A 26,957-nucleotide genomic window follows, 5' to 3' on the forward strand; every position below is an offset into this window, starting at 1 on the left:
TGTTTTTAACACCGCCTATGGAATGCTTGGGATGCAGTGATCCAGCCATGCTTGAAGAATAATTAACTTGCCTAGGAAATTAAAGACCCCCCAGTCTACTCTTCAGAGTCAGTTGTTTCGCTTACAACTAGATAGAAGAACTGAGTTGAGCCTGAATCCTGGAAGCTTCTTTCTCATACTCTCAGATGACCTCCCACTGAGCTGGTCGATCATGAGCTGTCAAGCAAACATGAAAACCCTTGAGATTGGGTAAGATGTCTGCTCTGACAGCCCTCTGCACCTGGGATGCTGAGACCTTCCAATTCCATGTTGGCTACCAAACCCTTTAGGTACCCCTCCCTTGCCAGAGACCACCAAAAAGAGACCACTGGGGAAGGCTGATGGCGGACACAGCTTACCAAGGTAGCATAAAGTCTCTGTGGCTCTCTCAGGGGTTCCTTTCAAAATGATCCGATAAATGGGTTAGGGCTGGGTGGTGGAGGGGGCAAGAAAAGGTGAGTCCTCTTGTTGAGCCAATTTCAGAGATGAGGTCCATTCATTTGTTCAAATATATTTTAAATCTCATGAACTTACGTTCCAGTTCTGGTCTGGGAACAGAAGACACAAGTGAGGTCCCTTGGTCCCTAAGGGTTTCTGTACTTCAGTCCGAAGGTACAAATTGAAAATCCTTCCTTTGTCCAAAACATTTGCAACTAGAAGCCTTTCAAACTGGCATTCTCTTTGGATTTGTCGATATTTGCATCTACGTAATGAGATATTTCTGTGATAGGACACAAATCTAAACATGAATTTTATTTATGGCTTATATACATAGCCTAAACAGAATCTTAAGAGTTTTTGATGCATCTGTGTTTTGGCTGCTTCTATCACATGAGAGGAATGGAATTTTCTTTTAGTAATGTCCTGTGAGAGTTCAAAAGGTTTGAGAGCTTGAAGGTGTTTTATGGATCCTAAAGTCTTTAGTATTTATCAGTTGAACCTGCTTCATAAGAAAAACCCTTCATGTCTAGGATTTGCTCAAACAATTCTAGGACACCAGGCCAATGGCTATATATACCAAGTACACATGGAGGTGCCTGGCCAATTCCGTGTCAGGGTGACAGAAGAGAGAACTCTAGGTTGATGGGAGCCTCCTACGAAGCCCAGTAGAAAGAGGCATTTGCAGACAGAGGGAAAGGCATAGACAAGGACACAAAAGCTTGACGTGCTCTGTAGACCCCCATTGTCCCAGAAGCAGTGGGAAGAGGGACTTACTTTGAGCTGCTGACGTGGCTCTCATGAGTAGTCCCAGTGGTCCCTGTGTCCCCTTCCTAGACCTTCCACTCAGATTCTTCCAGAACCTTCAGGCCTCGTACCACAGCCCTACGGTCACTGCCCAGCAATTGGGCTAGTCGGAGACAGAACTCTAAAGCATTTTTAAGTGTGGAAACACACTTAAGCTCTTAGGGAAACCACTGTCACGGAGACCCGAGAGGCCTCGTTCCCCCTACCCAGGGCATTCCTGTTAACCCTCCCCTACTTCTCCACCTTACTGCAGCAGGCCCCAGCCTCAGTTTTGACACACAGTCACTTATGCACAGGCAGGCTAGCTTGTAACTGTGCCTTTGTGCAGCTGCTGTGTCCATTGACTGGATGAAAAGGGAACACCATGTATCTGCAAAGGAGGAGAACCAAGAGGAAGCCCACAGAGCTGCCTGCTCTGCCATTTACGAGGCAGGGGATCCTGGTCTGTGTGTTATTTTAAATGTCCTCAGGTACTGAGGACAGAGCTAAGTGACTGTGACCTTTATCTACACTAATTGCTCTCCCACTGGACTCAATGCTCACTTGTGATTCTCTGGCCCCTCCGCCTCTGCATTGCCCACATACCCCTTCCCACATCAATACCCACCAACCTTTCCCTCCTCAGATAAGCCCTGTGAACTCTACTGCTCACCCCTCGGGAAGGAGTCCCCGCTGCTGGTGGCTGACAGGGTCCTGGATGGCACACCCTGCGGACCCTACGAGACTGACCTCTGCGTGTATGGCAGATGCCAGGTGACCTGATTTTCCTACTGTCACAGGTGGGGCTGTGGAGAAAGGTTCCCTCTTCCCCAAAATGGATCTGTGGTGGAGCTGGGCTTTTGTGGGTCTGAGGGGAGGAGGTTTTTCTCAGAGAGGGCTGCGCTGCTCTCTGTGGCCAGTGGCCACCAGCACAGGCCCTGCCCTTGGCAGTGACTGAACATGATGCCCATGGTAGGCTTAAGTGGCCGAAAGATCAGCAGCCTCTTGAAACGATTTGAAAATTCCTCTAGAGATCACGATTTATACAGAGAGCCGGTGTGTCTGAGATAGAACTGGAGGATGGACAGACCACACTCTGTTGACTTACACTCAGTAGAGCTAAGCAGGCACCTTTGCAGCGTGTCAGGGAGAGGGATGTGCCTGCCACCTGAGGAGCCCTCCACCCTCTGAGGCATAGGCCCCCAACTCGTGACTTGTTAGGAAACTGACAAATAGACAAATCAAGGAGGAAGGGGAAGGAAGGAAAAAAGCACTATGTTGTCCTGTCATCAATCTCTAGCCATCAGAAGGAGCATCCCGATGGGGAGAAGTAAGACAGGGAGGATGGAGATGCTATGACTTTTCAGTGGGCAGGGGGATACGGCTCAGGTAAAGCAGCCTCCGCCCTCATGTGCAGCCTGAGCAGAGACTAACCCATCAAGCAGCTGAGGTGAAGAGCATAGTCTGGCTTTTAAATGATGGAGCTGCTAACCACTTTGCAGAAGGCACAGGATGCCAAGGTCATGACACTGGGCATATTTTGAATCCGGTGAGGGCTCACTTCTCAGGAATGGCTTCTTTTTGTTCCACATGTTCACATGATGGAGGGGCATAAGCTGCTCTCGGAGGCCTCTTTTAGGAAGACACTAGCTCTATCCTTGGACGTTCTGCCATCAGGATGTAATCAGATCCCAATGGTTCATTTCCTAATGACATCACCTTGGGGCGATGGGAATTGGGAAGATACAAACCTTCAACCCCATGTGCCCAGCCACTGTCACCCTGTGCCTTTACTGTGCTGGAGGAAGACTCAGGTAGAAACTCAGCATCTCCGTTGACTCCTGCAGCAAACAGTTTCAACCTAAGTAGGTTTTCTCCCTGGATAGCCCAAGCCAGTCACGTTGGTTAATCTTTCAAGGAACCATTCCCTGGCTTTGTATCTAACAGATTAGCAAGGACACCTCCCAGAGACCAAGGGGAGCTTGAGCAGGCCCTTCTGGGATTCTTTATCCATAGCAAAGAATGTTCCAGGCCCTGTTCTGGACAGCACAAAGAAAGCCCTTATCATTACTACTGAAACAGAGCATTGCGACAGTTCTCAAGTAACCTGCTAGTGGTCTCCGTTTCCTAAATTCCATGCTGTCCCGGATCATCCTGCATTCTGGCATATTGCCAACCAGTGATGTAATTCTTTTGCTAGCAGCTTTACAAGTCAAAGCTCTTATACCTTTTAGGTCAGTGCCAGCTGGGCCACCCCAGCCCCTTGCAGACATCCGCTTCGGTAGTCCTGCCAGCAAGGAGGTACTTCTAAAGATCCTAACATTCTCCAGTCGACCCTAACTTCAGTTCCTAGTGGTCTGTGCCAATGGGCACATCCATGAAATCAGATTTAACCTCGGGCTTTTCAACCTGAGAATATTCCATGTACCATGACAATGGATCTCTCAGATCCTTGCCCAGATGTAAGCCCTGCAGAGTACCATAATCACCCACATTGGGAAAGATGGGCCCATTGGCACAACAGTGGCATGAATGTCATGGGAATAAGCAACCACTTCTGGTTGGGTTTAAAACCTCCTCCACAGGAGACAGCACATCCCTAGTACTGTAATTGGCTAGAAACCTGTGAAGTGAAAACACAGGTCTCGGGGTAAACCTGCTGCTATTATTCCACTAAATAAACAGAGTTTCAAACTGTCTTCTATATCTGTCTCTGTGCTCATAGGTAGCAGAGTGCTTAGTTCTCATCAGAGACTGCTCTTTGCACAGTGGACTGTGGTTAATACGGAAGCTCATTTCTGACCAAAGGTAGAGCTCTTAGCCGCAAATGGGACATCCGTACCTTCCCTCTAAAGGCTCAGGGAGTACTACAGAAAGATGCTAAGAGTCAAATATTGGGGAGAAATGTTGCAAAACAGTTATCTTCCGGACAAAATGGGATCACTACACTCAAACTTAAGTAGCTGTGGTTATCTGTGCAAGACCCGCATGAGATCAAGCCAATTAATGTTATAGCATAGAGCTAGGAGGGATTTGTGACGCTCCCGCCCCAACTCAGGAGCTATTGACCATCGGTTGCTTCTGAAGGGAGGGATAGAGAATCACTTTTCTCTAAGGGTATGGCCACACCCCAGTGGATGCATCACTCTCATGAATATAAACAGCAAAGATTTGACTCTGTGGAGCATTGTTTTAAGGGTAAGAGAGAGATGGGAGGTTGGGAAGGAATAGGGATGTAGGGGGTGAATCATGGAGGAGTGAGGGGTCAATATGAACAAATTATACTGTATGAAACACCCGAAGAAGTAATAGGAATATATATTTAAATCCCAAAATAGTCCTGAAGAAAAAGAAACAAAACCATAAAGGACTGGTACATGCGAAGGAGAAAATAAAACCCTGCCCTGAGAAAGCCAGTGAGGGAGGCATGACTAAGCTGAGAAGGCCTGAACAAGGCAGCACAGTGATCTCTGCAGAGAAGACAGACTTGGAGAACCCTGGTGGAGCTAAGGGCAGAGATCTCCCAGCAGAAAGGGGCAAGAGTGTAGCTACCTCAGTCAGGGAGTGAAAACTCAGGGTAATGGAATGTGGGAAACAGGCCTGACTCAGGGGGATCAGACCCAGGGAGAGTTTGGGTTTACTCTAAGTGTGATCAAGAGATTGAAGGACAGGGAGAAGCACTCTTGGCCACTGGAGTTGGCTGGGCTGGAGTCTGAGTAGAGTAGATGGTTCTAGAAGCTGGGAAGAGCTGGGGCACTTGCAAGACAGAGAGAGAGAAGTAAGGGGGCTTGCAAGACAGACTAGGAGATGATTAGATTCAGGGTGCATTTGGAGAAGGAAGGTGAGTTCGACTTTAGCAGTGCTATGACCAAATACCTAAAAAAAAAAATCCACCTCAAAAGAGGGAATACATATCTTAGCTCAGGTTTAGAGGCTTCAGTCTACCATGGCAGGCAAAGCTTGGCAGAGCTAAGCAGTTCACACCAGTGTCAGGAGACAAGGCTTACACCAAGACAATGCTGGACTTTTTGTCTTTTTCTCTTTTTATTCTATCTGGATCCTTCCTTCACCTTGGAATGTTCTGGGTCTCCTCCCTTAATTAATCCTCCCTGGAAACACCCTCGGGCTTGATTTACCCATCTCCTAGGCACTTCTCGAGCTAATCAAGATGACAGTTTTAACCATGGGGGAAGACAAGCCGAGATGGTGAGCTTTGGGTAGAAGTTGTACAGAGTCGGTGTGCATATGCTGGGCTATGGCATTCATAGTCATGGGTCTGCTCCGTGAGTCTTCAGATGGAGGTCAGTGTAGCATTGAGGGTTGAAACAACAGTGGGGTGGCTCAGATACACCTGAGCAAGAAGCTTCTGACCCAAGAGTGGCTCTGTGCCTAGAAAAGTAGATAGTGGATGCTATCAGGAGACCAGAGCGTCAGACTAGGTAGATATCTGGGTATAGTCAAATAGAGGTTTCAGGCTAGGATGATGTTCATATCATTTTCAAGCCATACTGGTAATGTCTGACTAGAATTTACTAGTCAGACTGGAGCGGCCTTGGAGATGAAATGAATCACTAAATCAAAACGATGTCTAGAATTCCAAAAAGGTCACACATCAGACTCTTGGGATTAAGAATTGGGCTTAAGACTTTTGGTCTATTGGGCCAAAATTACTTAAGACTTTAGTCTATAGAGAAGGTGAATTACTAAGAAAATCAGAGAGACGTAGAAGGTTGGCTCAAAGTTGGCACATACTCAGTTGACCATGCCCAGGCAACTGGGGAAGAAGAAGAGAGAGGAAGTCACAAGAACTGGGAAAGAAACCAACAAGAGCTGTAACACATTCTGATATATCTGCTTATTTCTGTATTACTTTCTCTTTCTTACACACCTTTGTCCTCAGGTTAGATATAGCAGGTCCTCAATAACTGCCTTGGATGAAGTCTATCTATAGATTTGACTAACTTTAAATGCAAAATACTGCAGAAAAAATTGTATTTTTTCCTAAGTATATGCAAGCTCTATTCTTATCATTGTTAAGTTATCAATTTATTATTATTTAATTATAAACACTATAAAATTATTTACATAGCATTTACATTTATTCATTGACAATTGAAAGCATACAAGAGAATGCGTGTAGGTTCTGTGCAAATACTACATCATTTCCTGTAAGGGACATGAGCATCTCTGGATCTTTATATGTTTGAAGAGTTCTAAAACCACTCCCTAATGGATACAGAGAGACGAGTCTCTACAAATTGAAGATAGTGTGGATAGTACACTGTGACAAGTGCTAAAGAGACGGTCAAAGAGGAGGAGGAGGGGAGGAGGAGGAGGAGGAGGAGGAGGAGGAGGAGGAGGAGGAGGAGGAGGAGGAGGAGGAGGAGAAAGCTCAGCCATTAGGTGTGCTGAAAGGAGGCTGTTTGCTACTGGCAGCAGGGCAAAACTTCTAGGCCTGGACTCCAGGTCTCAAATCAGTAGAGAACAATGCTTCTCATTCCTGGGGCAAAAGATGGCTTCTGCATATGGCCTGCCCATAACACACTCCAGCACATGGCTCTGAACTAGATCTCTTTGAACTTAAATCTGCATGTGACATGGGAACTGCCTTGACCAAAGAGAACTTATGCGTAGCTTGCCCGTTCCATGACATCTTGCACTTTTGGTGATGGCATGAGGCACTCTTGTCCCTAACTTTTCCAGAACAGCACCCTGGCCAGCACATGGTGGTTAGGAATTTGGGAGCTCAGAAGTGGGTGTCCGGAAGACTCCTTAAGGGCAAATGAAAGAGTAGCCCAGGACCGGCAGGAGGCTGTAGGAAGGCTCTAGACCACTTGCTGTTTGGAGTTTCCTCGGTTCCGTCATCGTCATCTTGTTCTCTTGGAACACTGAGGCTCATAAATGCAGTTGTTAAAGCGCCACTAACACTCAGAAGCCATGACTTTAATTGTGCTTTACGGCCACTTCCATTTCAAAAGAATTATGTCTGCCCCTGCCAAGCATATCACAGACTTCTTTCACAGGCTCTAGCACAGGGAGAAAGTGTCCTGTTGGCAAAGTGCTTTGGCTGTTTCCCTTCCCCTCAGATTTGCTGTTCTGCCATGAATATCTCCACAGGCCTGGCTTCCCAATGCAAAAGGTGACAAATGTCACAGCAGGCAGCATAGGCAGAACTGGGAGGCCCTTCCCAGCCTGAGAACCCAGAGTTCCCCTAAGGGGCTCTGGCTTCAGCCCCATGTCCAAGAGTTTACCTAAGGGGCCTTCTGACATGCATCTGTTCAGCATTGATGTGCAAAGTTCCCTTCAAAGGTCACTATGACCTTCCAAAGGTCACTATGGAGACCAAGTGAGATGTTTATGTAGAACAGCCGAAGCTGCTTAATTAGGAAACCCTAACTGAATATCAAGATAAGCAGCCAGCAGTGAAGTGAGAGACTTGCCATGATAGCATGGGAGTGGGTTAGAAGTCGCAGGAAGTAGAAGAAAGAGCTACATCAGGGAGTATATGACAGAAACAGGGGAAGCTGAAAGGAAGCAGGTCCAGGTGACTCTAGCTTATAACTGTGCCACCAGCAGCCTGGATACTGTGGGACTCAGAAGGAGGATGCCGAAACTTACATACAATTTTAGCAACAAGATATTGGCTGAGTTTCTGCTCTGAGCAGATTCCATGGTCTGGGATGCGCTCTCTCAGTCCTGGTCAGTTTCTACTAGGCAACTTCACAGAAGTAAGGTATAGCGTGGTGGTGCGACCACGCCCCCCACCAGCTCCCTGCTTCACCACCCTGATGTTTCTGCTGTGATACAGTAGAGGTGGATAGTTCCTGCTTCCCAGAGATGTGTAGATGTTATCCCTGTGGGTATCTTAGGGTAGCAGGGCTCCTTTATTCCATAGTGCATGGTTTTAAATGCATTTGATAAATTCATAAAATGATTTTTTTAAAAGGCAAACCAAATCTGCATTCTGGTAAATTTTCTTTATTGAATTTAATAATAACCAAAATGTGACAGGGTCCCCGGGGCACCCTGCCTCTCAGAGAAATCAGTTGTGCAGGGAATCAGGTTCAAAACATCAACCAATCTTAAACACAGATGAACCAGCCCTTTACTTTTCTAGAAAATTGGCTGCGACGGCATCATTGGGTCTGCAGCTAAAGAAGACAGGTGTGGTGTCTGCAGTGGGGATGGCAAGACCTGCCGTGTGGTGAAGGGTGACTTCAGCCACTCCCGGGGGACAGGTAAGTGCTGGGCCTGAGGGCTGTGGTGGTTACAGGTCCACCAACACACACTTTATCTTTCAGCTTCTTTGCCCCAATGCTAATGGTGGCAAGGCTTTTTGTATGTCACCACTCCGATGCAGAGTCCTCTTGGTCCTTCTCTATTTGTGCCACCTTCCCAGCCTTGGGCTTCTCTGTCCAGAAACAGGGGCAGGTTTGCTGACCTGCTGTCACAGAGGACATCAGCTTGTGGCATTCAGTCAGGTGAATCCGAGGGAGAGAATGAGGAAGAACCAGTAGGCAAACAGTCTCTCAAAGCCTTCAAGGGAATGAGTGAATCTAAGCTGGAACTCATCTACTTTAATTCCTACTTTGCATAGAAACATGTCGGCTCAGTTGGTCCTGATATGAGGCCAGAATCATGGTTTTAAGTTCTACCCATGGATAGAAAGCTTGGTCTATAAGAACATTCCTTCTAGAAACTATAAAAAGGACACACTGTTCTGGATCTTGTGAAAGCAAACCCAGAGGTAATAGCAAATGGAAATTTAAACTTAAAAACAGAATTTCAGGGCCAGAGAGACGCTGCTTGCCATGAAACTTGAAGGTAACCTGAGTTCAATCCTCAGAACCCATGTGGTGGGAATAGAGAAACAACTCCCACAACTAGACATCTGACCTCTGCATATGCACTGTGGCACATGTGTATGCACACACATCTGTACACACCACACACACACACACACACATCATACACATACACACACCATACACACACACACCATACACATACACACACATACCATACACACACCATGCACACACACATACCATATACACACCACACACACACACACCATACACACACATACCATACACACACCACACACACACACACACCATACACATACATACACCATACACATACATACACATACCATATACACACCATACACGCACCATGCACACATACACACACATATCATACACACACCATGCACATATACACACACGCACACCATACACACACCATACACATATACACACATACCATACACACACCATACACATACCATACACACACCATACACATACATGCACACACACCCACGTACATACACATGAATTTTTTTTTAAAGGTGAAGCTTAACACCCATCACTTTGTTCCAGAGAGAGACAGAAACTACCACTAGGATGAGTTCATTTGGGGGGACTTGGTCCTCTAGAGCTGAACTGTCCAGTGCAAACTGCGCTGGCCACTCAAGTCTACCCAAATTGAAATCGTAACAGGCAGAAGTTAAACTGACTTAGGAATGCTGGCCACAATCCAGGTTCCCAGTTGCCATCGGTGCTGGGGGTCTCGGGTCAGGCAGAGCACCCTGCTGCCATAGCAGGTTTCCTTGGGCAGCACAGCTCTAAAACTTAGCAGATTACTCTTTGTTTGGTGTATCTGATACTGTTTCACTTCTTGGCACTCTGGATTTGCCTTGCATAGTTATCAAAGTGTGGGGGGGGAACCTCCACAATTAGCAAGGGGTTACTATTTAATACTGATTTCTTTTGATAAATATAACATTAGAAACATTATTGATAATCATCAAGATGGCTCAGCTGGTAAAGAAAGGCACTTCTGCCAAACCTGATGACATGGGTTCAATTCCACATGGTGGAAAGAAAGAAGTGACTCCTAAGAGTTGTCCTTTGACCTCCATAAGCACAGTATGACATGATGGTGATGGTGATGGTGATGATGATGGTGGTAATGATGGTGATGATGGTGATGATGGTGGTGGTGGTAATGATGATGGTGGTGGTGGTGATGATGATGATTGTGGTGATGATGGTGATGGTGAATAGACACCTCATTTAAATTGAAGGTTATGCTATCCTTCCTATCCTTCAGTTGTCAGAACTGAGTGCAGTTGTATCATTCTTCATTAGATGGGTTGAGCACAGCCACACCTACCACTTGATGAGTTCTATAGAACATTAAAGAAGGTTCTACCAGGACCTTTGAAATCCTCTACCATAGCAGCTCACTTATCAGAGAGCCCAGGTTAGGATGAAAGCATTAATTTTGACCTAAGTAGATGCTTCATCCTTCTACAGCGGCATCCTTTCTCCTACCTTCCTTTCTCGATTTATCCTGTCAGTCCTGGGCTCTGTCTGTGTGTCCCCTGGAGGAGGGCGGGCTTCTGTGGCTGTAGAAGTAAGTGTCCCATGGAAGGAAAATCCTATGGGGAACTTCCTTGGGGGTAACTGTCACACCAGGACTTTTAGCTTTATATACTTACTTCTAGATGCTTGGGGTACAGACCCTGTAGCAAATCTTCAGAGAAGGAAAGCAAGCATTAGCTTCATCAGCCCATGAGCTTGTCACTTCTGAGGAGCTGCCAGATGCCACACATTAATAGAAAAGCACAGTAAAGGGTTTGGTTTTAGTTTTTTTAAACCTTTGCCATCGAAGTGTGTGAGGTAAGATCACATCAGTATGGATTTGGTTTGTTGAAAATCTGTGTGTGATGTTCATTCCCATTTGAGTAACTATTGGCTACTTAGAATTTGATGTGTTAGACTGAATAAATGCAGAATATAGACACTGGGTCAAATGTATACTGCCTCCTCCACCCCATCCCATCCCCAAGAACATTTATTTGGCACACATACATGTCAATATCAGATATGCAGACTATCAAAGTTAACAGTTACATTAGTTACAGTCGAGGTGAGGCACCTTGCCAGGGCCCATGTATAAATCAGTTATAAAAGGTGACTTAAGAAGTCAGTGGCAGCCAGGGTGGAGAAAAGACACCTCTGGGTAGAGGTGAATCCATATATTTGAATGAGACTCAGCAGAGAAATTCTGCAAAGGTCCCAGGTCATTTGGCATCTCGGTGACCCCAATCAAGTGGATTCGCTAATCTTGTTGGTGTAGATAGGAAGGCAGCTTTCATCTGTGCCCGGCTCTGAGGAATGAAGTTGGGAGGAATGCCTTATCACCCTGAAGGGTGGGTATCAAAGAGAAATGCCATACAGAGAGATAAAGCAACATCAAACACAGGAACTTTGCCAGGTCCTGCATAGAGGTCTGACCCCGGCCTGAACTCTCCCAGGTCTGCTTACAAAAGCCCCTGAGCTGGGAATCCAGGGTAGGTGCATACAGTGCCCTAGATAAGCCAGGAGCCTATGGTGGAAGACCTCAAAGCCTTGACTGAAGAACTAGCTTCCTAGATGTAGAATGTTTACTGTCCCTACCCTTGCCCTCCCAGTCGTGAACAGACAGGCCTTTAGCCATTCATGGGTAGAAGGAATTCTCAAGCCTTCAACTGGACTGAAATGGCTAGGCTACTTGGATTGAGTAGGTTGGAATTTTCTGCTACAATGCTTTCAATCAAGCATTCATTCCATCTTGCTCTGTAGAACTGGGAAGATGACTAGTTCCCATGAACATCCAGTATACAGATAGGCCGAAGTTCCAACTGAAGCCCAACTATGATGCCTGATGGGTTCCAGATCCCTTTGCCCTTTGCTCTTGAAGAGACAGTAGACTCCTAACAGAAAGACTGACATGTTTTCCTTTTCTGAATAAAGGTAGATATATGTCATGGTGCATCATCAGTCATTATCCTCCAGCCACTGCCACATCCTGAGTTCTGTGCTCTGTCTTGAGGTGTGGGGATGGGAGTACCATGGGGAAGGTCATGATTCTATGTTGATGCTAAAGCATGGTCCCTCCGATTGAGGGGAACAACACCCGTTGCTAAGATGTGCACAAACCAACTGCAACCTTTTTCTTTTTCCTCAGTCAAGAACAATCTTTGTATGAAGGTGTCCACCTGTGTGATGGCAGAGGCAGTTCCCAAGTGTTTCTCGTGTAAGATGTTTAACTCTATACGGCATGGCCCCGAAGGTGACACGCTTGGTGTGGGGCTCTTGCTTACATGCCCGAGTGTTTTCTGAATAGAATTTGTGAGAATGAGTCATGAAGGAAGCCATGGGCAAAACGAAGGCCTATGACTACTTACTAAAGGACACATTCTGACTGATTGCCAACCGTGGAAAAGTAAGCTAAAACCAATATTAAGGACAAAAGAGCCATGAATTGAGAGAGTAGACAAAAACACGACCTAGGGTGTCATGGGTGGCTTTGTAGTCTCATCAACCACATCTGGTACCTTCACAAGATATACAAAGACAGGGAAGCCAGTCTTGGTTGGTGTCTCCCTCGGAGGGAAGTTTCCGTATCACTATTATTACTGGACTAGATTCTCCTGTTAGAGGCCATCTTGATGCCTTCCTGGTAGAGATGAAGGCAGTGGCCTTGGTCTGACCTGACCATGCTGACCACACATGGCAAGGGTCAGCTAAATCTTGGAGCAGACCCGTGACGCCTCTTGAGTGGTTATAGTCTTCTGTTATGGTCAAGAACAACACACAGAGTAACAGAGAGGGTCTTCGACTCATCTTTCCCAGCAGTTTTTCACCTTGAGGATCCTGAGGAACCCATTGATTTCCAATAGGAACTGGACTTGGAACCTTGGATCTTATTCTTCTCCAGGATTGCAGTTTGCAGTACGATGCTGCAGTAATCAGTCACTATTCCTGCAAATCACAGTGGAAGCGGGCCGTGCTGCACATGGGCCTTCAGGAGACGAGGTGTAGTGCACGCACTTTTGACTTGAGATATTCTCAACTTACAGTGGGTGTTTCAGGATGTGACCCAATTATAAGTTGAAAAGAGTCTGAATTCTCACAAACATAAAAGCAGAAACAGCAAAATCCTTTCTGGATTGCTTCAGATTTGTCTAACAAAATTAAATTTCTTTATTTTTCCATAAATTAGATACCACACAGAAAAAGAATCCCAGTACATAATCAAGATTAGACCACTATTCTAATATCTCAGTGACATTTGTCCCCAAATGGTCAATACTATGTAACAACAAAACTATAATTCCAAACCTTCTAGAAAAGCTGCTTGGAAAATTCAGAGTCAAGACAGACTTGAACTCACCATTCCTAAGTCCTCACTTGAGGCAAAAATGGTGTGTGTCCTAGAAAAATGACAAAGGCCTGGTTTCCCCAATGGCTTCTTCATAATCAAATTTTTTCTCTAACCAATTCCTCCTCCTTGGTGACTGGAATTATAATGGGAAATTACTCCAAGGTGAAGCCTTGCTCTTTGGTCTAAAATGTAAATATATCTTCTGCATCCTCAGAGTGATTCTTCTCTTTTGTTACACTGCATGTGCTACCTCTGACTAAGTCATAGGACATCTGGCCTAAGGGACAAGATGCTTTGGGACTTGACGATGGCACTCTCTCCCTTCCTGGTCACTCTTCTTACCACCTAGTGTTGGTTTTGAGCCCTGGGTCACAGATGACCACAGAAGAGTTCGAGGCAGAGGCCTGCCTTTCATTTAGGGTCTTTCTCTTTCATTGGTTCCTTCGGTGTCAAAACCAGAGAAAGTAAGCCGGCGTAGTGGCACACCCCTTTAAACCTGGCACTCAGGAGGCAAAGGCAGGTGGATCTTTACGATCTCTATGAGTTCAAGGTCAGCCTTGGTCTATACACCAAGTTCCAAGACAGCCAAGGTTAAATAGAGACACCTTATCTCAAAGAGATAGATAGATAGATAGATAGATAGATAGATAGATAGATAGATAGATAGATGGATGGATGGATGGATGGATGGATGGGGATGGATGGATGGAGAGAGGGAGAGAGAGAGAGAGAGAGGGAGAGAGAGAGTAGTGATAGGAAGGAAGATTAGCAGAGCCTGTATACTATCGCCATTTCCATGCTGGGAGAGGCCGCCATACTTGGCTTGGTTTGCCCTGAGCTTGCCACTGTTGATCAGCATCTCTACCCCAGGCGAGGCACAGGAAGAGACAGAAAGCAGATGCCCTTCCAGTGTTGCAGCTTATGCCAAAATTAGATGTAAAAATAGCCCAGTGACCATGCCTGGTTGCAAATGTTCCTTGCTGGGGAATTTGGGAAATCAGCTAATTAAGACCTAGGCAGCTCCAAACACTGCCTCTGAGGCTGCCAGCTGCTGGTGCTAATACCAAGCTGTTAGTCAGAAACAGAAAAAGAGACCCACCCCCACGCCTGGCAGCTGCTCCCCCACCCCACCCCCACACGCCCACTACAGGCTCATTTTCTTCTCAAGTGCATGGCTTCTGGCTTCAATGGAAATTCCGAAGAACATTTTAACCACTTTGACCCTGAAGAATTTTATCTTTGACACTTCTCTATTGTGTATTCCCCATAATTCTTCAAATTCCCCAGAAGGAACAAAATTCTCTAAGAAATATCTGGGGTGTAAAAAATCCAGTGCTATCTCAAAAGGGGTGAAGTGAGGTGGGGAAGAGGAGGGAGTAATTTTGGTGGCAGTCATGGTTTTATTTGTAGCGCGTGCATGCATGCGCGCGCGCGCACACACACACACACACACACACACACACACACACACACACTGCCTTTTTTTTTTTTTTTAAGAAAGGAGGCATTCTTAAAGGAAACCAGTTAGCCACTCTTCCAGGTTTCCCTCTAGACCCTGCTACTACTGATCTGGTCTGTACTGATATATTTGTCTGTTCTGACCATCTCACGGCTGAAGTCAGGAGCAGGTGGTACTTTGTGTGGCCTCTTAGTACAATGTTTCCAAACCTCATCTTTGTAACTGCCTACAGCAACATTTCTTCCCTTTTTCTCTTGTCAAACACTACTGCCTTGTTTAGCTAGGCCGGTTTGTAGAATGTTCATCAGGTTTGGGGTTTTGTTTTGTTCTTGTGGTGGCCATTTTTGCTACCACAAATAGCACTGGGTATAAGATTGTGTGTACAAGTTATCATGCAAACAGGCTTTCATTTCCTTTGTGTGTACTATGTTACTTGGGAACATATTTTTCTTGGGAAAGTTACCAATCTTTCCCAGGGTGGTTGTGACATCTTGCATTCTAACTGGCAGTGGATTCAGGTCCCACTCTGTCCACTCGCTCACCAGTGCTCCCTGTCTTGCCTTTTGATGCTGCTGTGACAGTGCAGGTGACGTGGTACCTCACCCTCCTCTCTATCTGGGCTTCCTTAGTGATTCATGCCGTGTGGCTTATATTCATGAATGGACACAACGGCCAGGCCATGTCTGTATCTCTTTTCAAGAACTGCCTCTTTTAAGCTGGGATGTTTGTTTTATTACTGAAGTGTGTTATTTATATATTCTAAACCAGATTCTTGATAAGATAAATGACTCTTGACTCTCTCACCCAAGCATTGGGCACTGCGTTTTCACACTGTTCATGATGGAGAATGACGAGCTCCTAATCACCGATAGGAGCCAAGACTTGGCTCTCTTTTGTTGCCATAGGGTTAAGCTGCTGCCTAGTCCTAGGGCATCTCGTCCTCGGCGTTCCGTGGTTTACCTCTGACATTTAGGTCTGTGACCCAGCTTTAGTTAGCTGGGCTCTGTAGAGAGTATGGTCCGAGATGGAGGGTAGCCAATTATCCCAGTGCTGTTTGTTGAAGACTGTCCCTTCTCCCACTGAGTATTCCTGGCATCTTTGCTTTATAAAAATAAGCAACAAATGATTTATTTCTGGACTCTCCATCATGTCCCACTGATAGAAGGATCTATCCTCACGCCAATACCACACTGTTTTGATTAGTGTAGTTAGCTAAAATGTTTGGAAGTCAGAAAATATGACTTCTCCGACTTCACTTGAAATATGTTTTGACTTTCATGAGGTCCTTGCATTTCCATATGAATTTTAAGATCAATTTGTCATGTTTGGCAAAAATATGTCTTTGGGGGGATTTTGATAGTTATTGCCTTAGATCTGCAGGTCGCTCCTCCCATCCTGTTACTAAGTCTTCCAGTGCCATGGCTGGAACTCCATGTAGCCTGCTTTCCTCTTATGCACAAGGTCCTAGATCAAGTCCCAGGACCCCGCCCCACCCCCCAAAATAAAATCTTTCTGATCCATAAACATAAACATATGGTATCTTTCAATTTACTTAGATCTTCCCTACTATGTCTTAATAATTTGCTGTAGCCTTCCGTGTAGAGGACTAACATATCACATCTTAGATTTATTCTGAAGTGTTTTATTGTTTTTGGATGGCGCCTAAACATCCTAACTTTTCCTTCCCAGTGCAGCAGATTTTTGTTTCCCCCACACCTTCCAGCCCACTGCACTGCCTTCTAGTAGTTACCTTAGGTTTTTCCTTGGGACTTGCTGTGCATGCAGTGTTACCATGTGCGATAGCAATAATCTGACCCTTTTGGCTCCTATATTTATGTCTTCTATGTATTTATATATTTGGTTGTTTATTTTTGCCTAATTGCTTAAGAGCCTCCAATACACAATTGAGTAGGAAAAGCAATCAGGATATGCTTTGTAAAGACCCTTCTCCTAAGGGGAGAATCATTCAGTATTTTGAAATTAGTTACATCGTTAGGTGTGAGGCTTGAGGATATTACCGTTCTACTCCTGGTTGCCAAGTATTTTCTTTGTCTATATTGAGATAATCATGTGGATTTTATCTCTTATCAATATGGGTGGTTACCTTACATTCCTGAAGTAAGTCACATTGGATCACAGCATACAATGCCTTTTAGATGTTATTTAACTGGATTTGCTGAAGTTTCATGTGTGACTATGCTATCTATGACATATGTGTGTATTTATGTGTATCTATAATGCTGTCTATGACACGGCATTGTCTCTAGCACTATCTGCATCAGTATAAGTAGCCATTACCAAGGCAATACCTACACCAAAATTTAAACAAAACCATGAAATACAACTATATATATATTAGTGTATATCATTTTTGAGACAGGCCATATCTTTAAAGTAGCAAATATTTATTCAATATATGGTCATATAATAAAATACACAGTTATAATGATACTCCTGACATTTATGTGCAATATTATACATATTTATATTTGTGCAGATATATGTGCAAGAAGATAGATTAGTGACCATATATCAAGCCAATAAAGGTGTTTCCAATAAGAGAGATAAATGAGATAAAGTGTACTTAAGATCGAGCTGTTCATGAAAGTCCTACCATCTACAATCTCTTACATTTTGTGTAAACTTAAAAAATAGGAATTGTTTTATGGTAAAGGTGATTTCAACTGGTACGGGTAAATCTGTGTTCTAACTAATTACACGATAAGCCAGGGAGAATCTCCTTCCCTACTCACTGGCCGGCCCCTCACAGCCTCACAGACCGGTCTATACAAGTAGTTGGAGCAGTTAGAACTGTGTCTCTTAAAATTGTGACGGTACAGAGAAGCAGCACAGGCTCTGAGGCCACGAAGTGCTTGGCCTTCCCTCTCCACTGATTTGCATTAAGAACTGCTTAGGAGCCGAGCAGAATACAACTTGGAACATGCATGGGGGCTCCTCTCTGACATCCGGACCAATAGATTCACAGATTCATAATATGACGGCACTGATCGGAGGTGTTAGAGAAAGAAAGGGAGCTTCAGGGTGTGTCCTTGTGGCTGTATCTTTTCTGTTGTGTTTTGTTGGTTTTCAGGGATAAGGTTGCACTATGTAAGACTGGGCTAGCCTGGAACTCATTCTGTAGACTAGGTTATCCTTGAACTCGTAGAGATATGTCTGTCTCTCCCTCTGCCTCCTGAGTGCTGGCATTAAAGGTGTGTTTCATGTCCAACCTGGGCTGTAGCTTTCCCTGGCCTGCTATGGTTATATTGTATACGAGATATGTTCTGTAAAAATTGCTTTGTCTCTACTGTATAACTCACATACTGAAATGCAGCCTAGTATAGCTACTCCTGTTGTAATCAGCAAAAGAAGAAAGAAAGGATGGGGTTAGTATTTAGCATTCGTAAGATTCTGCAGAGAGGGTCTTTGTGTCCTAAGGATTTAATAGCTCTGTCATTAATGAGTTAGTGAAGTTAACCCATTGTCATTGTGAATCTGCTGAAATCGTGGTACTGTTTTTCTCTCCAATGGTACAATTCAACAGAATTTATAATCTCCATGGCTTAATCCAGTTGATTTCGACCTTTCTGTCGCTGTGACCCTTTAATCCAATTCCTCATGTTGTGGTGACCCCCAACCCTAAGATGATTTCATTGCTGCTTCATAATTGTAATTTTGCAGCTGCTATGAATCGTAATGTAATGTAAATATTTGGGGGGGAGGGGGGAGAGAGGTTTGCCTAAGAGGTTGCAACCCACAGATTGAGAACCACTGGTTTAGGTGCTGTGTGTATCTGCACTTTGCAAAATGGTCACCTTGTTACCTCGTAATATACTGTTTGCCTTTTACATGAATGTTTATGCACCTCATGGCTGCATTTTAAATCCTCCTCGTACATCGAAAGCATGTATAGCATCAGATCAACAGAAAGCATGTGTGCATTGTGAATGCATAAGGCATGGTGGAAGTTAAAGCATTGAAATGTTTTTTAGTGTGATGTGATATAAGTCAATTTAGTTTTTAGCTTGATTAGGTTGTTTCCATTATTGAGCACCATCTTTATAATAAAGGGGCACCTGTAACGTGAGAAATCAAGATGTAAATAATTCCTCCAGATATTTTCTTGCCTTCACGTGGCTGGACCTAGAAATCTCTAAGTATGTTTTCAAGTGATCACATTTGGGTCACACAGCATCCTCCCAGAGGCTGAGGCAAATGCATGGTACCCTTGTCTCAAACCTAAACATGGATGTAAACGATTTCCAGTTTCCACTTCAGAATCCCAGGCCACATTGAGCTACTAACTGACATAGTAAACTTGGCATTCCCTGACTGGATCCCTGACCACCTCCAGGCATTTCCACCCTGAATGGTCACTAACTACCCTCGTCCGGCACCCTGAGCAAACAGAGCACACAGCACTCCCCCTCTACATGGCGATAGTGAAGGAAGCAGGCCAAGTGCATGCTACAAAAGCCACAGAAATCACCAGGGCAGTAGAGGCAAGAGGTGGTGCATGGCAAGGGAAGGGGATGGTTTCATTGTAGGGTGACTCTCTCTGCTTTTGTTATGATCCTGTGGACGTTCAGAGGAAGGGTAAGCTGCATCAGAGCATGAGGGAACTTCCAACAGAGGAGCGAGACCAGAGCAGTTTTTCTGATGTGCCCATGTTGAGTGCGGGCAGCTGTAGCAAGGTGCTGCTGGCTGGGAGGCACAAACAGTAGAAACTTGGTTCTTACCCTGGAGACGGATAGTCTGACATAACTCTGTGGGCAGGGTCCGTCTGTTCTTCTCCGGCTTTTGGTGGTGTGGGCATTCTGGTGTTCCTTACCTTGTACAAGATTCACCCATCTCGGGACTGGAGAGAAGGCTCAGTGGTTAAGAACACTGACTACTCTTCCAGAGGTCCTGAGTTCAAATCCCAGCAGCCACATGGTGGCTCACAACCATCTGCAATGGGATCTGATGCCCTCTTCTGGTGTGTCTGAAGACAGCTACAGTGTACTTATATATAATAAATAAATCTTTAAAAATAAAAGATTCACCCATTTCCACTGTTGCATTCTCATGGCATTTGCCTGTGGCATATCTGTGTGCAAATCCCCACCCCACCCCCAAAAGCTATTTTAAGGCTAGATGGCTCAGTAGAGAAGGGAGCTTGCCCCCAAGGCTAGTGATCTGAATTGATCCCTCAAACCCACGTGGTGGAAAGAGAATTGACTTTCCCAAGTTTCCCCTTGACATCCACACATGTGGCGTGACACAAGTACTCCCACATGATAAACAAGGAAATCCAATTTTTTAATGGAAAGTTTCCAGACTAAGATTCTGCTGCACTCCATATGACTTCATCTTAGCTAAATATGTGTGCAAGCTCCAATTTCCGCATGAGGTCGCACTCTAGAGTTTGGATTTTGTCCTGACTGGTGCACATTGCCCTCTGTAGAGGGACTGGGTTTGGGGTTTCAAACCATGTGTTCACGGAAGGGGACTGCAACTCAACATAGAGTACCTACCAGTAGAACAGTCTAGAAACGGAAGGTAGACTCCACTTCTCAGGCTGTCAGCCTCAGTCTCTGAACTCACCACAGGGGGCGCAGTTGGGCAGTTTAAATGGAGGATTCCATGTGGGCCTCTGATCCAAGACTGAGGTGTGCCTCAGCTGTATGTCATCTGTCACCACAGGTTACATCGAAGCTGTTGTCATTCCTGCTGGAGCTCGGCGGATCCGTGTGGTGGAAGACAAACCTGCCCACAGCTTCCTGGGTAAGTTGCTGCCCTATGAGTTGATTCTGATGACTGGAGTTGTAGTTCCAATACTAAATCTTTCTCCCAGTTTTATATATACCTGTCTTCCCTGTATACCTTCTCCCAGGTATAACCCTGGTGTTTCACTTGCACTTTCACTAGAATACCATAAGTCCACCTAAGTGGACCAGACAGCACTTTTCACAGTATGACCCAAGGTATGTTGTGGGGCGAGAGTACAGTCAGAATCACCACTTTCGGACAGGATGGAAAGTAAAACTGTGGAAGAATCCATGAGGCATTGGGGAAGTGTGTTTCCCAACAATCCCTCCTGGAGAACCCAGTGCAGTTAGCCCAGGCAGCAGAGAGCCATGGGCCATCATCTTTCAGCAAGCTCCTGCAGGCTGCCAGTGGTGCTGGACATGTCTCTTGCTGAGGTAAGAACAGTGGTTCTAAGCCCAATGGGGACACAGAACAGCACCGGCCCTCACCAAGCTCTGGGGACCTAACTTCATAGTAACTGACTTCGAGCACAACCACTTACATAACTCTAAAGGGTTGAAGTCAGTCCTGACTGGTGGGACAGACTCACTGAAACCCCTCACAGCTTAAAGGAGGTCCCCTGAGTGACTCCAGTCTGGCCATCAACCCCCAGCGAAGATCAGCCTGGTTCTTAAACATCAGGAATAGGAGCACCGCATTGCTCGCCTGCCCTTCTCTTGCTTGGTCTAGCAGGACAGAGATGCTGTCGTCCATATCCTTTGATCAGCCACAACGCCATGATCCTTGTCTGGGTTAAATTTCAAACTAGACATGGCTGATTTCTTCAGAGGCCCCTCTCTCAGCTTCTGTTTCGGGGTGTCCAGGGTGTAGGGGAGGGGCATAAATCGCCTAGTATTTGGGGGGCCAACCAAAATTGCCCATGAAACGTTTCTATTTGAACTTTTAACACTGATGGAAAAAGAAACTGTGTCTTTGACCACATTCCTACCTTTTTAGATTACACAAAAGTATCCGTACCTGTTCTTAGAAACGGTCACAACTTGGGTTAACTCTGCTGAGACAGACACAAAGCTGACCTCTAGCAGGGGCATGTAAATCAAGACCACAGAGCTGTTACAGAGAACGTAAGACAATGACAATGGTGCTATTATAGAGCCTTCAATAGCAGTGTTGTCCTTACAGAGGAGGAGACACTCCAAGGTACACGGCACATCTGCCTCGGAAGAAGTGTGGGCACTGTCCCAGCCCAGCCTCACACACTCCTCCCGAGCTGGACCACCACACAGAACAGTGCTTCTAAAAGCTGTCTAAAACAAGCCTTATGCTGTTTTGGGCAACTTTCTCAGAATGGCAACCTTCTGCTAAATTCCCAGAGATCCCTCCCCCTTCCGCTTACCTGAGAAAATGGGTCAACTTCTGCAGTGTTGACATCAGAAGTCTTTCCACTTAGTGTACCTCCCTGCCCCCCACTTACGTCTCCCAGCTGATGCTCTAGGAATGAAGCCTCCTGCCAGAGAATCATGTTTCTTTTCCCAAGGGCGAGGCACTGAGACTCCACAAGAGACTAAGGTCAGCTTTCACACTTACCTCACAAAAGTATGAACCCAGTAGTCTAAGAGCTGGCCCCGTTCTTAGTGCACCATGGCAGTTCTTCCATAAAGCAGCAAAGTAAGTCCTTAGACTCCCAAGATCCATCTTGCCTGACCCATCTCCATGAGTCCGGGAAAAAGAACAAAACCACCTCCATGACTGCTCTTCTGCAGGGCAGAGGGCAGGGCCACAATCCACAAATCCTCAATATCTAAGCCCTAGAATATAAAGGAACTTGTCACTGGGACCCACATGAGGGCTTGCTGTCACTGTTGGCCCTGTCAGCTCTACTGTGGAAACCTAGAGGCCACCTATGCAAAGAAGAGAGTAGTAACATCCACATTTGTACTTCCCAGTCACTAGGCAGTGCAGCCCTCTCGAGATCCAACCCCTACTCCCCAGTTAACCACAGAGCATCACTGTGCTGGATTTGCAGATAGATGGCAAGCAGAAGCCCCAGGGGGCTTACTTTTGTGCCCAGTTCCACACTCTACCTGAATCCATTTCAGTCTAGAGCCTCTCAGAATCGCCAGTGGAGTCTAATCAGGACCAGAGGGGACTGTCAAGATGGTATTTCATTGCGCATCACTGCCATTCTGTCTCCCAAGAGGAATAGTTTAAATGTCTGAATGACTTGGCTCCCTAGAAGCAGTGTCTCTATGGGAGCCTGGAACCAGCTTCGGTTCCCTTACCTTCCCCCCAGATTCATCACCCAAGCCTTCCAGGCCCTGGCACATAGATAGGAGCAAGCCCGCAGGTGGTCCACGCTCACCAGTTCTGTTTCTAGTCAACTCCAGCAGGCCGTGTTTCCACTCAAGGCTGGGTGCTCTGGAAGTCAACCCAGTTTAATTGTGAATTACTCTTGCCTTTGCCGGGAGCACTGAAGAATCTCAGCCCCGCCTACCTTCAGCCCACGCTGGCTGGCTTTCTGCTCAAAACCACCTAGAACAGGAAATGCTCCACAGTTTGTATTCACGGCTAAGAACAGAGCTGGCTGGACTCCTAGTGGAAAGAAAAAAAGGAAAACAAACCATCTGACACAGTGCCAGGAATAGAAGTGGGTTGACTGTGGGTCAAATCTTCCAGTTGACTCCCGGTGGTGAAGTACAGAAAAGAACCCGCTGGCCTTCTGTGCCCCTCTGAGCCAAGAGAGAAGGGGTAGTAAGTGAGAGAGCCTGCCCCTGCATGGCCACGGCTGGCAAGGAGTGCCCTTCCTTGCTCCATGGAACACTTGTTATCTTCTCTAAGAGTGCCTATAAGTCCCAAGATGGAGGGTAAACATCTACCTAGAAGAGGGCCTGAGCTGAGAGTGGTTGGCTGTTCAGCATGTGACATTATATTCTGGGCTATGCAGAGGCCTTGTTCTGTCACAGTGGTCAAATCCTTTGTTCCTGTGGCACCCTGCAAAAAGTCTGTCCAACTATTGAAAGCATGTAAGCAAAATCCAAAGCATGCACTTTTTTTTTCTTTTTTTTTCTTTTTTTTTCTTTTCTTTTTTTTTTTTTTTTTTTTTTTTTGATCATGGTTTAAAACATGCGACCTCTGGCCCAGGCAGAGGCAGCTTGAGAAATCTCCTCAACAAACCAGAGCCTCAGACCTTGCAGATGAAACGAAACCACTGGTTGGCGGGATCCCGTTCTCTCTGCTGCAAACTGTTACTTGCCTATAAATCAAAGCATGTGGGATCATTTCGATGATGTCGCTGAATCTTCTCTGAGTCCCCAGGTCCTAGTGTAGACTGATTGGTCTTGACATGCTTACAGATTAAGAGCATTTGATGCCTGAGAGCTGAGCAGACGGCAGCGTCGTTAAGAAAATGGGCGTGTCATATACATCCGTCTCAGGACACATTCCTTCACAGAGGAGCTATCTTTCACAAACCATGCTTGGGCCCACTCCCCGGAAGGCAGAACAGCTCCTGCTGCAACCTAAGGGGACAAGAATCGCAACCCCATGAAGTCATTGAATCACTAGACTCCACAGGGAATCTACCCGTTCACTGTCAGAAATGACCTTGATGTCCCAACAGACCCCAAGACTGACCAGCCTCTCATCCTTTTGAAAGAAATGTAAAGTGCTAAATTCTGTTTGTTTGTTTGTATATGGAATATAAGAGCATAGAAATCTTATGTCTTTCTAGATGACAGAAGAGTCAGATGAGTTAAAAGCCATGCCCATGCCTCAGAAAGCTCTTGCTTCAAATTCTTCCTGAACTGAGAAATCATGGCAAACATATATATGAATATGAGTACCATTGTCCTGTGGACCCTGCTCAGATGTTGGATAGCATCCTGCCTCCTCCCCTAGGTGGCTGCACAGTTGAAATGCCCCAAGCTCACTTCCCTGCTGCGTTTGCTGGGACTGTAACATCACACAGACCAGGGAGCTGAGGCTGGACCTGATCCATATCCTGTGGTCACCCTTCAGGCTTCTGGCCCAGCATGGCTGACAGATACAGTTTCCAGGGACCCCTCTGAGCCACCAAAACTGGTTGTCAGTGGGTTGTGTAGTTGCTAGGCTCGGCGGGCAGGAATGGCTAGGAAACAGAAAGTCTCCGAATATTCTGACTGTAGCCTGGGGCCCCAAGGTGACACGGAGAAGTCTAGGCTCCAGTTGTACCGAGAGTTCATGGGAGTTTCATTTTGAATAACGACCTTAAGACTTGTGTCACCTCCAGTTATCTGCCACCTAGTAAGTGCTAACGTAGATCCTGTTGTTACTGTTTCTTTGTTTTTAATATTTTTATCTCGCCTTTTTAATTATATGTGTAGGCATATGCATACGGGTACCAGGGCGCCCAGAAACATTGCATTCCTGGAGCTGGAGTTCAGGCAGTTGTGAGCTGCCTAGTGTAGGTGCAGGGAATCAAACTTGGGTCCTCCGGAAGAACAGAACATTCTTTTAACCACCGAGTCATCTCTCTAGCCCTGTTTTCTGTTCGTTCGTTCGTTCGTTTGTTTTTAATGCAGCAATTTTTCTCTAAATGACAACAATAACAAAGGAAAAGAGCATCAGAACTCTACTGTAGAGGGTTCTCCTAAACGAGAAGGCCATAGGACCTCAGTCTGTGCTGCAGGAGGCAGTGCATGATCCCCTACCCCATACCCCGCTCTAAGCTTTGCACCAGAAGTGTAAGTTACAGTGTGAGGCCTCAATGGCCCAGAGCTCAGGCCTTGCCCCATCCAGCTGCTAAGTGTTGTCACCACATCTGTCAGTAGCCAGGGTTTTCACGTGTGTGTAAGAGAATAACATCACTTCCTGAAGGGATATCCACGTTCCCGGTGTTGGGGTGTCGGATCCTTGGGGGATCCTGGAGTTACATTGCCCTTCCAAAGGCCCAGGGAGGTAACAGTAAGATAGATGGTTGCTTAAGTTTTTCTTCGTGACTAAATAATGCTCCGATTCACGTGTGTGCCCCACACTTCCTTTATCCCCTCACCTGTCAACAGGCACGGAGGCTGACTCATGCCTTATCTGTTGTGAGCAGTGCTATAGGACACCTCTAGGTGTGCAGATTTCATTAATTACCAGAAGTGGGGAAGCCAGATCCCGTGCTGGATCTATAACTTTTCCTGTGAATTTCCCATAACGGCCGGGGGAAATGTACAGTCCTACCCACAGCATGCATGCTTTCCTTCTTGTCTTTGCCAGATCATGAGAACGCTCTGACTAGGGTGAGATGCGTCACATTTCCCCGATGACTTGTAATATTAAGGAGTTTGGGTTGGAGGGGTTGGTTTGTCTGGGGTTTTTTGGTTTGATTTGGTTTATTTTTTATTTTTAAGCCATTCACATCTCATCTTTAGAGAAGTGTCAAGCTGAGCAGAGTAGTTAAGGCCAGCCTGGGCTACAATGTACACCTTGTCTCAAATGGGGACAAGCAGGCTGGAAAGATAGTGTAGAGGTTAAGAAAACATACTCTTGTTACAGAGGACACCAGTTCAATTCCTAGCTCCTACAGAGTGGCTGACAACTCACTGTAGCTCCATTCTGGCAATCTGGTGCTCCCTTCTGACCTCTGCAGGACTGCCTACATGTGGTATGCATAAACTCATGCACACACATACAAATAAATAGAAATTAAAAGCTAAGCAAAGCATCACTTAAGGTGCTGGGGATATAGCCCAGTTGGGACAGTGCTTTGCTGGCTTGCAGGAAGCTCTAGGTTCAATACCCAGCAGGAGGGAGGTAGAATCAGGAAGATCAAGAATTCAGGGTCCCTCAGCTACATAGGGGGTTTGAGAAGAACTAGTCTAGATATGATGTTGATCACTGGGCTATCTTTGCCCTCTCCTTGGCAGCCATGAGGTGGAACTGTATGACGCTGTATGATATGTAGTAAACTAGATACAGAAAAAACAAGTCCTGTGTGTTCTCCCACATGTAGAGTATAGAATAGCAATTATCAGTATGTATTCTATACATGTATTCAACTCTCACGCTGAACCCCAAAACAGTACAACTAATAGTTATTTTTTTATCTCAAATGAGTAGATGAGTTTTTTCCAAGCTCTAAGATATCTTTTGGGCCTTGAATATACCAAGGTAGAACTCATTCATTAAGCAAGAAGCCATCTACTACCATAGGCTTGGACTGGATCCTGGCATCTCCATCCTCTGGCCTCTCCCTAAGTCCCACTATGGGAATCGGTAGTGACATAGGCAGCTGTGT

At 45.7% G+C, this 26,957-nt stretch overlaps 1 protein-coding gene across 2 annotated transcripts in view; it reads left to right on the top strand.

The window, feature by feature from the left end:
• Adamts17 (ADAM metallopeptidase with thrombospondin type 1 motif, 17) overlaps window positions 1-26,957 on the top strand; it is a 322,369-nt gene that overhangs the window by 203,597 nt on the left and 91,815 nt on the right. For both annotated transcript variants that reach the window (XM_039094338.2, XM_218753.11), the window contains exons 14-16: window positions 1,910-2,037; window positions 8,381-8,501; window positions 20,630-20,710. In XM_039094338.2, the coding sequence (XP_038950266.1) occupies window positions 1,910-2,037; window positions 8,381-8,501; window positions 20,630-20,710 (330 nt within the window). The remainder of the gene's footprint in view (window positions 1-1,909; window positions 2,038-8,380; window positions 8,502-20,629; window positions 20,711-26,957) is intronic.

This window comes from Rattus norvegicus, chromosome 1 (assembly GCF_036323735.1).
Source record: "Rattus norvegicus strain BN/NHsdMcwi chromosome 1, GRCr8, whole genome shotgun sequence".
Classification (NCBI taxonomy): domain Eukaryota; kingdom Metazoa; phylum Chordata; class Mammalia; order Rodentia; family Muridae; genus Rattus; species Rattus norvegicus.